Source organism: Microcaecilia unicolor, chromosome 8, assembly GCF_901765095.1.
Source record: "Microcaecilia unicolor chromosome 8, aMicUni1.1, whole genome shotgun sequence".
NCBI lineage: Eukaryota > Metazoa > Chordata > Amphibia > Gymnophiona > Siphonopidae > Microcaecilia > Microcaecilia unicolor.
In genome coordinates this window covers 26,188,872-26,203,025 of record NC_044038.1, presented here as the reverse complement: position 1 = coordinate 26,203,025, position 14,154 = coordinate 26,188,872, and the positions used below count along the sequence as shown (strand labels likewise).

Sequence of the window (14,154 nt, the reverse complement as noted above, 5' to 3'; positions counted from 1 at the left end):
AGATGCCACTAGATCACCAGCAGCATGCCTTTAAAGGTGGGACCGGGGAGGGCTGTAATGTGCGGCAGGCATCCGGGTAGAGCCTCTGAGCCCTCGGGCATTGCCTGGTTGTCCGAATGGTCAGTCTGCCCCTGCACGTTAGTGATACTGACCAACTGTAGATAGAAGTCTTGATTCCAAGCACCAGATAGTTCAAAAGTGATCCACCTGCATGTGCTGCTTCTATCTGGCAAGGACTGATTTTTATAAGTGCAACCCTTCAAATATCTCATCCCAAGCCCAGCAAATTTCCTTCTAGCCTTTGGGCTTCTAGCTCAATCGAGACAGATTTGTTTGGACTTCTGCACCAAAAGACTCATTTGCTGCTGACCAGTTCTGTTTTTTTTTTAAAACTTTCTACCTTATTTTATAACCTCTGCATGTGTACCCTAAGTCCAATAGATGCCACCTAGCATGCCGTATGTTGTTTTTCATAGCAGCTCCAGCAGTCCTGGGAAGCAAAATCCAGGCATTGCACAGAACTCTGAGCCCCAACCCACAGGCAGTATGTTAAAGCGGGAGACTGCCAATGTACAAAGAATTGACAAACTTTATACTTTAATGTATATTTCTTATAGAGTTGGTTCAATGTGTAGGCGCCTCCTTAAAAAGGATATTTTGACAAATGTGGTTTTTGTTTTCGCACACAGATGCATGGATTGTTTGTATCCCTGAAGCAGTAAATATGCATGAATTTTAAAGACTTGAAGGAAACAAACCTGTCATCAGTTTACATTTTATAGTAGTGTCAGTCCAGCTCCCTACATTGGTGGCCATATTCTAATGGCAACAGACATAAGAAATCCAATTCAGTTATGATACATATCAAATGTACTTTACAGCTGTATGTTAAGATTTGTATTTATAAATATTGCAAAAACAGAAGAAACATCTTCACAAGGATATAGAAAGTAGAACAAAACAGCAAAGTCGACTAAAAAAAAATGGATGACGCTCCAGGTCAAAAACCTTTTATTGATTGATGAACACGACTCGACACAGCTGTGTTTCGGCCTAAGGGGCCTGCATCAGGAGTCTTGTGTGATCTAGAATTCACTCGTGTTCGGCATTTAGTGGGTGTTGTTGAAATGGAGCTGTAGCGTCTTATACGTCAGTTTGAAGTAATGCTCTTTGAAGCTTTTCTAATCTTAAGAGTAATTTTTTTAGTCGACTTCGCTGGTTTGTTCTACTATTTATAAATATTAACATATTACCTTCTCCTCATAAAGTAATGAGGCTGTACTACCAAATTCTAGTTATAAGTAATTGTGATATAGGGTGCACAGTCTAAACATATAGAGTCACAAAATATAATTTCAAGGTTTCCAGTTCAGGTATTCGTAATATGTTTAACGTAAGTATTCTCAAATATAAAAAAATCTGATTCAGGCTTATCCTGGTAAGGGATTCCCAAACTTACGCTAAGACCTTGCGAGCAGTTGGGTTTTGAGAATATCCACAATGAATATATATGAAAAAATTTGCATATGCTGTGTTTCCTTTGTATTCAAACACTTCCATGCATGTTCATTGTGGATATCCTACAAACCCAGCTGGTTTGTGGGGTCATTAGAACTGTCATGTTCAATATTTTTGCTGCTTAAACCTGTCGGATGTAAATCTGAAACATCAGAACACATACACTGTATGAGGTGAAAGCTGATCTTTAAAAAAGAACTAACCTTGAAATTTTTTTGTCATTTTTTTTTATTTTCCTGCTTATCAGTTTTTGACCTTTGAAACTCAATACTTAGCACATTTAACATGACCTTCTAAACATTATTTAATACTTGCCTGGTTTGGTGGCAAGGATTTGAGAGCTTTTCTCAAGTACCAGCGATACAACTTTTATCTATTAAGTAAAGGATTTAAATGCACTGGATTTGATAACCAAGCACAGGGCTGTTATTTTCCTTGAGCTCTTTTAATACTGTAGAAAAAAGTGAATGAAGGATTGTTGAAAGAAAAATAAGCTAAGATGACATTTTAGGGCCATCTTTTCATTAAGGAGCTGATGGAGACTTTGGAAGGCTCTCTGATTGGTGGAGTATTCCTACATTTTGTCTTCCCCTTATTGGATCCATTTTCTCCCAGATGTAACGTGATGAAATGTTGCAGCCAGAGGAAGTTGATGAGGGAGGATGTATAAAGAAGGCAACGCACGACGTAATAGGATGGTTTCTCCCACTGTGCAATTGGTCCCCAGTATCTGGTGTATATTATGTTTGTTTATTGTGCTTGATATACTGCCTTTTATTGGGATGAAAACAAAGGGGCTTACAATTTATTTTATTTGTTACATTTGTATCCCACATTTTCCCACCTACTTGCAGGCTCAGTGTGGCTTACACAGTACCGTAAAGGCGTTCGCCAATTTTAGTACGAACAAATACAGTAATGTTGTGGTAGAATAAGGTTCGTGTGTACAGACACGTTAGGGAATCGTAGAGAGGAAGAGATATTATATGTCCATTACGAGCTTTGGTTTCGTTGTGTTGCAGGATACAGGCATTTAAGTTGGGTCAGTAGGGTATGCCTTGTTGAACAGGTTAGTTTTTAATGATTTCTGGAAGTTTAGGTGATCATAAGTTTTCATGGCTTTTGGTAATGCGTTCCATAGTTGTGTGCTTATGTAGGAAAAGCTGGATGCATAGGTTGATTTGTATTTGAGTCCTTTGCATCTTGGGTAGTGGAGATTTAGGTATGTTCGTGTTGATCCTGTTGTGTTTCTGATTGGTAGGTCTATGAGGTCTGTCGTGTATCCCGGGGCTTCGCCGTAGATAATTTTATGAACCAGGGTGCAGATTTTGAAAGCAATATGTTGATTGGGAGCCAGTGCAGGTTTTCTCGGAGGGGTTTGGCACTTTTGAATCGCATTTTTCCAAGTATGAGCCTGGCTACCGTGTGTTTTAGCGGTCAGAAGTTTCTTTATAATTTGTTCTTTGCATCCCGCATAAATTCCATTGCAGTAGTCTATATGCCTTAGTACCATTGATTGTATCAAGTTGCGAAATGTTTCCCTCGGGAAGAATGGTTTCACACGTTTGAGTTTCCACATTGAGTGGAACATTTTCTTTGTTGTAGATTTCACTTGGTTCTCTAGTGTGAGGTTACGGTCGATTGTAACATCGAGAATTTTCAGGCTGTCTGAAATAGGGAGGGTATAATCAGGGGTGTTTGTGTTTGTGGGTTTATTCGTATTGTATTGGGATAAGAGGATGAGACAGTGTGTTTTTAAAAAAAATTACAACAGAAAGGAGAACACCATTTCATTGATAGGAAAATAAATAAATATAGACAAGTGGAGAGAGGAAAGGAAGAAGCAGCATTTTGCGACCTTCTTTTATTCTCATTCTTTCCTTATGCCATGTTTTTTGCTTTTTATATGTATTGTTTAAAGTTCAGTAGAGATTTCTAAAATCTTGTGGGGGTTTTTTTTTAAAATAGGTTTTGAACAATTCTGTATTATGTATTTATTTATTATGACATTTCTACCCCACATTTTCCCAAGAAAGTTCACATTCAAAGCTCATATAACAAATTAAGAAGAAGCATTATAAGACAATTACTACTACTACTTGACATTTCTAAAGCGCTACTAGGGTTACGCAGCGCTGTACAATTTAACATAGAAGGACAGTCCCTGCTCAAAGGAGCTTACAATCTCAAGGACAAATGTACAGTCAGTCAAATTGTAATATTAATACAAGAATATAGCTATTAAAAAAACTCCTTTTCATATTAGCTGAACACAGATCTAAAGAAGTGGTCTTTAAGTAAATTTCTAAATGACTTATAATCGACTGAGTGTCTGATATCCTTGAGTAGTGAGTTCCAGAAGTAATGGGGTAAGAAAAATTAGCATTATGGATAGTTTTGTAGGTTGTTTTTACAACTTGGGAAATGTAATATGAGATGTTCTCTAGATGTTGATATGGCATTTCTTGGTGATAACAATCAGATCTATCATACAAGATGGTAAGGTACCATAAAGAATCTGATGAAGAAGAACACAAAGCTTAAGTGAAATTCTTTCATTGATAGGTAACAATGTATCTCCTTAAGGAGATGCTTTAACGTAATGTGGCGATCTATATATAAGGCAGGCAACTGTGTTTTGTGCAGTTTGTCGTTTTCCTAGGAGACTCCGCTTAATACCTGCATAAATTGAATTGCAGTAGTTAAATTTAGTTAAGACTAACGACTGAACTAAAGTGCAAAAGACTGATCTTGAAAAGAGTGGTCTTAATCTTTTAAGTTTTCACAATGAATTAGACATTGGAGAATACTTGGAAAATTTGGCAATCAAAAGAAACCCAAGATTTTCATTGTTGAATCCAAAGAATAACATTATCAATCTTAAAAATTTGAGATGGTTATTTGATAAGGGCTAGTTACTAGCATAAATTTTGGTTTATCAGTATTAAGTTTTTCAATTTAAAATTGAGCTCAGGATTCCATTAAGTCAATACCTACTTTGATTTACTTTACTTTTTCAGATATTGCCTTTTTTTTTTCTAGAGGTTATTGCTCAGTGTAGTACTTGTGTAGGTACATTAAGTGGAAGCTTGTGTAGAAACACTCTCTCTTAGTCTCCAAATTTACAAATTGACCGTCTGCTGTCCTCATACTTCCCCCTTTCTTCTTGAGCCACAAAGTACATTTTACTTTGCTTTGCTTATGGATGCTTTATGCCTTCCTATCCCTATATATGCTCATATCCTTTTCCCATCCCTGTGGCTTTTCATTTAGATATTTTTAAAAGCTTAATCTTAATGCAGACGAGGTTAAGAACATAAGAATAGCTATACTGGGTCAGACCAATGATCCATCTAGCCAGTGTCCTGCTTCCAACAGGTCACAAGTACCTGACAGAATCCCAAATAGGAAGATTTATGCTACTGATCCCAGGGACAAGAAGTAGCTTTTCCCATGTCTGTTTCAATAGCAGACTCTGGACCTTTTCGTCCAGGAACCGCGTCCAAACCTTTTTTTAAACCCAGATACACTAATCACTGATACCACATCCTCTGGCAACGAGTTTGAGATGAACCATTCTTTTGAGGGAAAAATTATTTCCTCCTGTTTGTTTTAAAAGTAGTACCATGTAACTTGTCCTCCAGTCTTTGTATTTTTAAAAAAAGTAAAAAATTGATTTACATTTACATGCTCAACACCACTCAATATTTTGTAGACCTCTGTCATATCCCCCTTCATCTGTCTCTTTTTTTCCAAGCTAAAGAGTACCTGTTAAGCCTTTTCTCATATGAGAGGAGTTCCATCCCCTTTATTATTTTGGTCGCCCTTCTTTTAACCTTTTCTAATGCTGCTATATCCTTTTTAAGATGATGACCAGAATTACACACAATACTCCAGGTTCCTAATTTCATAATGTGAGCAGTATAATGGTTCAAAGTGCTTCATGGCCTGTGGGTTAAACTTGTGATGCACATGAAACAGAGTTGGCTACAAAACTAACACTATATAGAGTAACGTTTCACTTTTTGTCCTCTAAAGGAAACTCCAACCAAAGAACTGGGTCATCGTTCACCTGAAGCAAACAGCCAGGTTTTCCATGGTAGCAGTAGTCCTGTCTCTCCTGCAGGTCTTGGTTACTTAAACAGATTTACCAGCTCTGAAAGTTCTACTGATGAAGAAGGTAGGGAATGCATCTGAGACATGCAGTCATCTCCTAGTCCAATCCTTCAAAAATATGTCTCTGAACTGTACTCTGAGTGCTTAATTGGAAGACTTTTGTACAATCGTCGTTGATTTCTTTTTTCCCAGCAATTTAGTTCTTTTGAAATTTGGCTATCTGGCAAAATGTTATCTGTAGGCAACTGTGCGTTCCAGGGGCGTATCTGCGTGGGGCCTCAGGGGCCTGGGCCCCCGCAGATTTCGCCCTGGACCCCCCTACCGCTGCCAACCCTCCCCCTCCGTTGCTCGCCTACCTTCGCTGGCGGGGGACCCCAACCCCCGCCAGCCGAGGTCCGCGTCCTCCTGCCGCTGCCGGCTGCCTTTGGTCCTTTAATTCTTCCATTGAAGCTGGCGCCGACGAAAGTTTCTTTTGAGTCTGACGTCGTTGTACGTGCAGGACGTCAGACTCAGAAATTGTTTCTGAGTCTGACGTCCTGCACGTACAACGTGCAACGTGCAGCGACGTCAGATTCAAAAGAAACTTTTTCGTCGGCGCCAGCTTCAATGGAAGAATGAAAGGACCAAAGGCAGCCGGCAGCGGCAGGAGGACGCGGACCTCGGCTGGCGGGGGTTGGGGTCCCCCGCCAGCGAAGGTAGGCGAGCAACGGAGGGGGAGGGTTAGCAATGGCAGCGGCTGGGGGGAGGGGGATCGGCAATGGCGGCGGCGGCGGGGGGGGGGGCTATAATGTGCCCCCCCTCTCTGGCCCTGGCCCCCCCTACCGCTGCAGTTCAGATACGCCCCTGGTGCGTTCCCTATGGACCGAAAGACCATCCTGATGATGCCATTATGCCACCAGCTCTGGGCAGCTTTGCTGCATTTACACTTATCATTCATGTATTTTATTTCTGAACTTAGTCCTCAGTGCACACCCAAGATTCGGGTTTTCAGTAGGGATGGGCACCCAGAAAATGTTTTTTTTGTTTCCAGCGAATGTTAAGTCTGCTCTTTTCTTAGTGTGCATACTCTCTCCCAGTAGGGTGCACGTGAGCAATGTTTCGTGCGTGCACATTAGGGAGACGAGAGTGCACTATTACTAGTTGACACTATTCATTTGAAATGACAGCCCATCCCTAGTTTTTAGGATATTCACAGGATCATATGAAACTTGAATACAATGGAGACACTACGTTCAATGATTTCTCCAGGGTTGATGTAAGGGTATTATGAATCCTAAGTAGACCTTCGTTGCCCACCCCAGACCTCCAAATTAAGTGTCGTCCCTATTCCTCTGAAATTTTGACAGTTAAACTCGGCATTCGGTGATTACCCCAGCATCCCCCCCTTCTCAGAACAATCTTGCACAAGGTGAACATCATACTTTGTTTTGCATATCTTTAATGAGGTTAATTTCCAAAAGCCATTTATCCTCTCTGTGAGTGAACGTATATGTTGATTCTCTGTTTGCATGGCTGTCTGGACCTAATGGTTTTTGTTGAACGTAGCTGCTCCTTGTCTCCCTACCCCTAATGGTTAAGCCAACTGGCTATTTCATGCATATATCCATTGTGAATATCCTGAATGCCAATTTGGCTCTGTGTGTTCAAAGGACTGGGTTCAGAACCCTTGTGTAGCCCATCTGTTGTACACTGCCTTGAGTGAATTCCGTTAAAAAAGTGGTAAATAAATCCAGATATATAAATATCATCTTTTGTGTCTGAGGATCTCTATGTCACTGAGAACTGTTACTCCAAAAATAGTTGGGGGGGGGGGGGGGGGTATGTATAAACCAATGATGTTCCGTAAGATATCATCTTTTGGTCTGTATGAGGTGTTAATACATACATTTTTTTTTTTTTTTCACCCTAGGTGGAGGTTTTGAATGGGATGATGATTTCTCATCTCCGGATACTTTTTTCTCAAAAACAGCAAATAGTTTCATCAGTCCCAAGCCCTCTGTTCCAGCCTCGCGTTATTTTTCCCCTCCACCACCTTCCAGGAGTTTTGAGCAAAACTGGACAGAATCCTCACCTTATAGCAGGTTTTCTATCTCTCCTGCCAGCATTGCAACTTTTTCTCTCACACATCTTACAGACTCTGATATTGAACAAGGAGGTAAGCCCGATATACTATTTATTCCTGCATTACAGGTCAGTGAAAAAGGGATGCATCAGGTACAAGCATGAAACATTATTGATGTGCCTTGTGTAGCAAAGATTTGGTTTGATTTTCTTCATCTGTTCTGTTATCTTTGTGACTGACTGTTAACCCAGTACCACTTAGTATGGGTGAAGGACTTCAGGCCCCAATTTTATCTTGGCTCTGCAGTTTCCTCCTTTGTCTTTAGGCTTCTAGTGGTCTCTGGGCATGTCAGCTGAGCTTTCATTCTCACCTGCCCAGTATTTCCTTTTCATTTTGAGCTTTCAGTTCCTTTGCAACCTGACCACAGGAACCTTCATTTGCAACTTTCTGGCGTTCCCCCCCCCCCCCCCCCAACTTTGTATTACTATTCCTAGCTTAGTCCAGTCATTGTAGTGGCAGCCCTTAGCCAGTCATCTAATAGTAGTTGTATTTAGGCCCCATGATTACAGGGTTCTGGAAGTACCTAAGTGTTACTGTTGCATGAAGACTGACTCCAGACTCTCCAGGGGCTGCGAATCTTATCTCTCAGCATCCCCAAGCAGAGGACCCAAGCCAGAAATCTAGTCCAAGTCCTTCCATAAGGCACAGCACTGAGCTTCTGGACTGGCCTTTCCCCCTATTTCTATATTTTCTGCCAGCTTACACAGTTGAGCCACAAACTGTAGCTCCCTCTGGAGCATGGTAATGTGAACAGTGGCTGGCTACTAAGTTGTTGCCATTGAGTAATGGCACACTATTGCCTCAGGGGCCTGGCCACTTTGAACACAGTTGATGAGATAGCAGGCTAAGCCTCTCCTCACTGCCCCTATGTGCTAACATTTACCTAGTCTGAGAATGTCTTGATATCTAGGTTATATATGTGGATGTATCTGTGTCCCTCAGCTATGTTGGAGCTGCATAATTAGCATTCACCACTCTGGCATAATAACAGATTTGTGGGTTTTTTTTTTAAATATAAAGTATCAGTTTTATAATACTCTCAATATTGGTGTCCATTGATCAAGTATCTTATATCGCATTCAATGTTGGTTTAATCGTGAATTGATAATGTGTAGAGCGTATACAGATAACACACACTTTTGAGGTGTTATTGGGGTACCTGACACTTATTACAAATTCTAAGAGAAGAGGGTCTCAGACAAGACTAACATTAGTGAGACAAGTGTCAGAAGCAAATGTGTTCCCCCATTATCTTTAGATAAGCCCACAATGCCCAAACAATAGAAAAAAAAAACCAACTCCAAAACCAAGTATTGTAAAAATAGGGCAATTATTTTATTTACAATAGCAGCAAAGATAATGTGCAAGGAAGGCAAGGATATGCACACATCAGGTGTTATCATAGAAATGACTTAGAGCAAATGCACATAAATCCCTAACTAGACTCCGAAGTAAGAGAATCGCTCTGAACACACAGCACATATATGAAGGAACATGGCGCACGCACAACCTTGTGCAGACCTCTAGATGGCCGCATGGTCAGTCAGTCAGGTCCAACGCAAGTCTGCTCCTTGTGCGGGATGTCAACACAGCAGCCCTTGTCTCTGATCTTGGTTCCTGCGCCATTATCTCCATGGGTGTTGCCTGCCTCCAGGTTTCGTCTGCCTCTGGTGATCGTTGCTTCTCTCCTGGTCTCATCTGGGCACTGCTGCAGTTCCTGTTTGAAGATTGCCTTGCCGGTCCTGTTGAGTCGCTCTGCTTTGCCTGCTCCTAGTCTTCTGCCGCCTATTTTAGTCTCTTTTTCCTTTTCTCCCCTTCCTACCCTTTTTCTCTCCCCTACCTAATGTACTGTACTTGTACTTGATTTTCCATGTAGCTGTATTTATTTTAACTGTTCATTGTAAGCCGCTTTGAGGCTGCAAAACTGCGGCAAAAGGCGCCGGGGTATAAATGACCTAAAATAAATTAATAAATAAGAGCCCCTTTTTATACAGATCTCACGGATTGCAGCTGTACTAATGATGCACATTCTGACCTTGTGGGTGATGCATACATAATATTGTTATCCCCATTATTGTGGCTTCAGGGGCCCACATGATTGTCTCACTTGCACCACATTAAAAGGGGGGGGGGGGTACCATGACAAAGGGCCAAGGTTCATACACAATGTGCAGTTCTGCTAGCCACAGCGTCTCTCTGGCTACAGGGGTAATTCCAAGTCTTTGGCTTTACGTACATTGGGACCCTTGTCAGTAGTCTTTGGCTGTACACAAGGTTGCTGTACACAAGGTTGCAGCTTCAGCAAGTAGGCTTTGCATTGAAAGACAAAATAAGCTTGTCTACATTTTTTGAAGTCATCTTATTAATGCTGGATAGTGCCATGTATTATAATCCCCATATATCTTTGTTATATGGGAACACAAATAGTGCTTGTTTTGCTCCTACAAATGAGTGTGATCGTTTGGCAGACTGGATGGACCATTCAGGGCTTTATCTGTCATCATATTACTATGTGGTTGGAATTAATTCGTTTGAAAGGTGCACATACTGTGATGATACCAGTACAAAAATGTTCTGTCAAGCAGGTCTAAGACATAAACTTGAGAGAGAGAATTGAATGACTGTTTCATTTGTTCTCTTTCCCAAGGGGGAGAAAAAAACAATTTACTGCAAGGCTGACTGAAAGTATATATGCAGTTGCTGGCATCCAGAGTTTAAAGTAAATGGTGAAAAGTCAGCAACAGGGGAAAAAAAGACCTCACTTTGCTCTTGCATTATAGCTTTTGATAAGATTATATTCCTTGCTTGCTATTTTACTGATAAGGCAGGAATTGGATACCATTTTTGCATGATTCCCGTGCAGTGACATTGAACTGTGTGACTTGGTACAGATGTGCACATTTCTTTGAGTGTGAGACAGGTGCTGGCTAGTTCAGCTGATGCTGCTTTGTGGCAGGCGGTTCTAATGGAGGGAAGAAACCAATGTGATCCAGCACCTGGCTTGTGAATAATTGTCCAGCACTGAAGGGACAGGTTTAAGCGGTTTATAGCAAATCACTAGTTCAAGTATAAAATGCTATCACAACTTTCTTATTTTTCTTAAAGGAAGCAGTGAAGATGGAGAAAGAGATTAAAGTTGTGTGTAGTCTGGAACAACCAGTGTGGGAGGTACACACAGGAGGACTGCAGGATGTAGCAGCAAATGGTAGATGAAAAGAAATTTATGGACAAAACCCCAGGAAAAATGCTGGTACTTTGATGTGCAGAGATTAAAAGTGAACACTGAAACAGGCTACGTTGAAATGTGCTTTATAATTGTAATAATATATTTTGGTTTTAATCAGTGCAATTGGCTTTGCATATGAAAGAGGGATTTGCAGCTGTATTCTCAAATACTGGAAGTATTCTTCAGATATTTGTGGATTTTGTCAGATGCACAGAACAGTTATTTCCTTCTGGTTTGGGACTGTATGAAACGCCTTTTAAATATTTCTATATAGCACATAATTTAATTGAATTTAACCCTGTCTTGGGATTGTATATGTGTCAACAGGTGATGTGTTGCTGAAGGTATAAGAATGACAGTAGTAGAATATATTTATAGTAAAAACATATCTCTAATTATTGAATATTAGTTCGCTTACTATCATTGCACTATGGATTATGGTTCTTAAATTCTTTACATTTGTACAGAAAAAACTTAAATGTGTTTAAATTTAACAGTTGTAGGCCAACGCAAACTATTTGCGTGGGTGAGATATGGCTGAGCTATACTTTATGGCAAGGGCCAAATTGGCTGCTTGTGAATGGTTCAGCTTTTTCAGGCCCAAGTGTGTGATTTGCATATTCTCTGTGCAGATAAATTTTGTGGGCCCTTCATATATATATATGTGTGTGTATATTGGGGGAGGGAGGGTTTTATTTGCAGTAAAAGGTACCAGTTCATTGCAGATGATTTGGAGCATTGTGCTGTCGGGTGATTTCTGGATGCTTGCACATGTTGCTAACTTCTATGATGGATCAGAGGGTTATGAGAGTTTCAAAGACTTTGCTGAGCACTTTTGAATGGACAACTAGTTTTCATTTTTTTTCTCGTTCCTAGTGGGGAACTTAGCTTTTGATTACAGAAATGTTGATCTTATTTAGCTTTTAAGATCTAGGTTCCATGGTCCAGGACTGATAACTAGAAATCGAAATTCAGCTTTGAAAGAAATCGAAAAGTTTCTTCACGGATTTGAATCTGGATAGATTGGATGCCCAAAGTGCATTCATTAAATAAAAATGACAGTAACCATTAAGAACCATTCTGGAATGTGTGAAGAAAAATATATTTGCATAGTTGTCATTCTGCTGTTTGACAGCAAAATTGTCTTGTGATTCTCACCTATGATTGGTAAATATAATACAGATCTTTTTGACAATAGATTTACTATGTACCCTTAAATTTGGGTGCTAACAATATATATTCATCAGAAATGGTGAAGACTGTAGCAAAAGTAAGTTCATAGTGGAAATCTAGGATGAAGATCTACTGTTCTGTGACCTATTATCTGTCACTTTCACACAGTGTGCCAGTTTTTAATGCAGTACAGTATATTTTTAGTGACTATTTGAAAGTACCCTTTTCCTTTAACTTTTATGCTACAACTACAGTCTGAGACTGTTAAGCATCATGGCACCTTCCTTCCGTTGGCTGCTAGATTATCTTTTATATGGGCCATGATTAGTCTCGCATATGTAAGATGACTCTACATGGCTCTGTTTGAAAATGGAGAAGTGCTGCTGTTTAGATATTTAAAATAGTTAAGCCATTGATCAGCCGCCTTCTGTGATATTGATTTAAAACCTAGATGTATTTTTTTTTCTTCCTTTTCAAGTGCTTGTGGAGGGCAGTTTTCAAAGCAATTTATCTGTATGATTGCCTGTCTGAAAATTAGCCTTTGGCTAAAAGTCTGTGCAGGTTTTCATGGTATACATTTGTGTAGTTGGTTTAAAAAGGTGTTTGGGGGGGGGGGGGGAGAGGGAGATCATGAGAAGAGAAAAATATGTATATTTGGACTTGTGCAAGCTAATTTGATGCCTGTCTGGCACAAATAGCAGGTGCTAAGCATGGGGGTCATTTTTTTTTAGCTTCTGTACTTTGCTGGTTAATTTTCAAAGAGACTGGGTAATTTCTCTGAAAATGAACTACAAAGTATCACAGACTTTACAACTACTTAGACTATTTTTCAAAATTACCTCCTTAATGTGTACATAAACTTCTGTGAATCAATTTTAAAATGCCTATTGTTGCTTCTCTTGAAGATGCATGAATTAAACTCATTCAAATATGTCAGTATTCAAAGAAATACATTGGTATGTATTAATAACATGAGCTGGAGCTTTCCTTTGGTTGGGGTAAAGGGTTGTTGGATTAGAGATGCAATAATTGTGTCAGAATTAAGCACTACATTTTACTGAAATTTCAGTATAAAGCCAAGCATTTTGAGCATAATAATTTGGACATTACTAGGGGTGTTTTATTGGAAAAGCCTTATAAGAACTAGCCTTAAAACACAACTTGTGTATACAAATTCATTTCGGCTTTAAAAACTAAGAGAACACTATTCTGAAGTAGAAATGGATTTTGATTCAAGTCTCAGACTTAAAAATTTTAATGCTAATAAATATGGCTAAAATATGTATTTGTTATACCAGCAGCCTGTTAATCAGATAAACTTGAATATTATTTGGGATTGAGGGTTTTTTGTTTAACAAATTGCACAGTCATATAGGTGTAACGATGGTAAGTGATACAGATGTATATACAATGTTTAATTGTAAATGTGTAACAAAATCATAGGACTGAGGTTTTCCTGTTTTAATTTAAAACAGGTATATGAGGTAAATGGCAATACAGCATACTGAAATTTCAGGTTAAATTGTCTTTAAATGGTGTACATTTTTAAATTGTAATATTTTTACTGTATATGGATGATCATGCATAGTGATTCAGAGATGCTTGTAATTTAAAACTTTATTTAATATTCAAAATAAAAATACAATTATATATTTATAACATCTGAGTTGATGCCCTTCATTCTAGTCCTTTTTCATCCTTGTTCTGTAATTGTTTTAATAATGTTACAGCTTGGCTGATAACCAGTTTAAAGCAGTAGTTATGATCTAGATTGCTCATACCAACTTCCAAGTTTTTTGTTTTAGCTGTATTGGCTCCACTTTGGATCTTCTTTCTAGGGATAAAACCACATGGATCACACCTCCTGCAGAAAAGACATCAGTATTGTAAGTATCTGTTCCAGGGTGGTAGTGAGGGATGCCCCCCGAGAGACTAGGCTTGATTCCTTTTAGAGAAAGTGGTGGAGGGAATGAGGATGGCCTTGAAGGCCTGACTTTTC

At 39.5% G+C, this 14,154-nt stretch overlaps 1 protein-coding gene across 1 annotated transcript in view; it reads left to right on the top strand.

Annotated features, from left to right (window-relative positions):
• The window catches only part of LMTK2 (lemur tyrosine kinase 2), a 110,207-nt gene extending 96,557 nt beyond the window's left edge, over positions 1-13,650 (top strand). Inside the window, 3 exon segments of the mRNA XM_030213629.1 lie at positions 5,557-5,698; positions 7,544-7,789; positions 10,862-13,650. Coding sequence (XP_030069489.1) covers positions 5,557-5,698; positions 7,544-7,789; positions 10,862-10,890 — 417 coding nt within the window. The 3' untranslated portion in view covers positions 10,891-13,650.
• Positions 13,651-14,154: the final 504 nt, after the last annotated feature.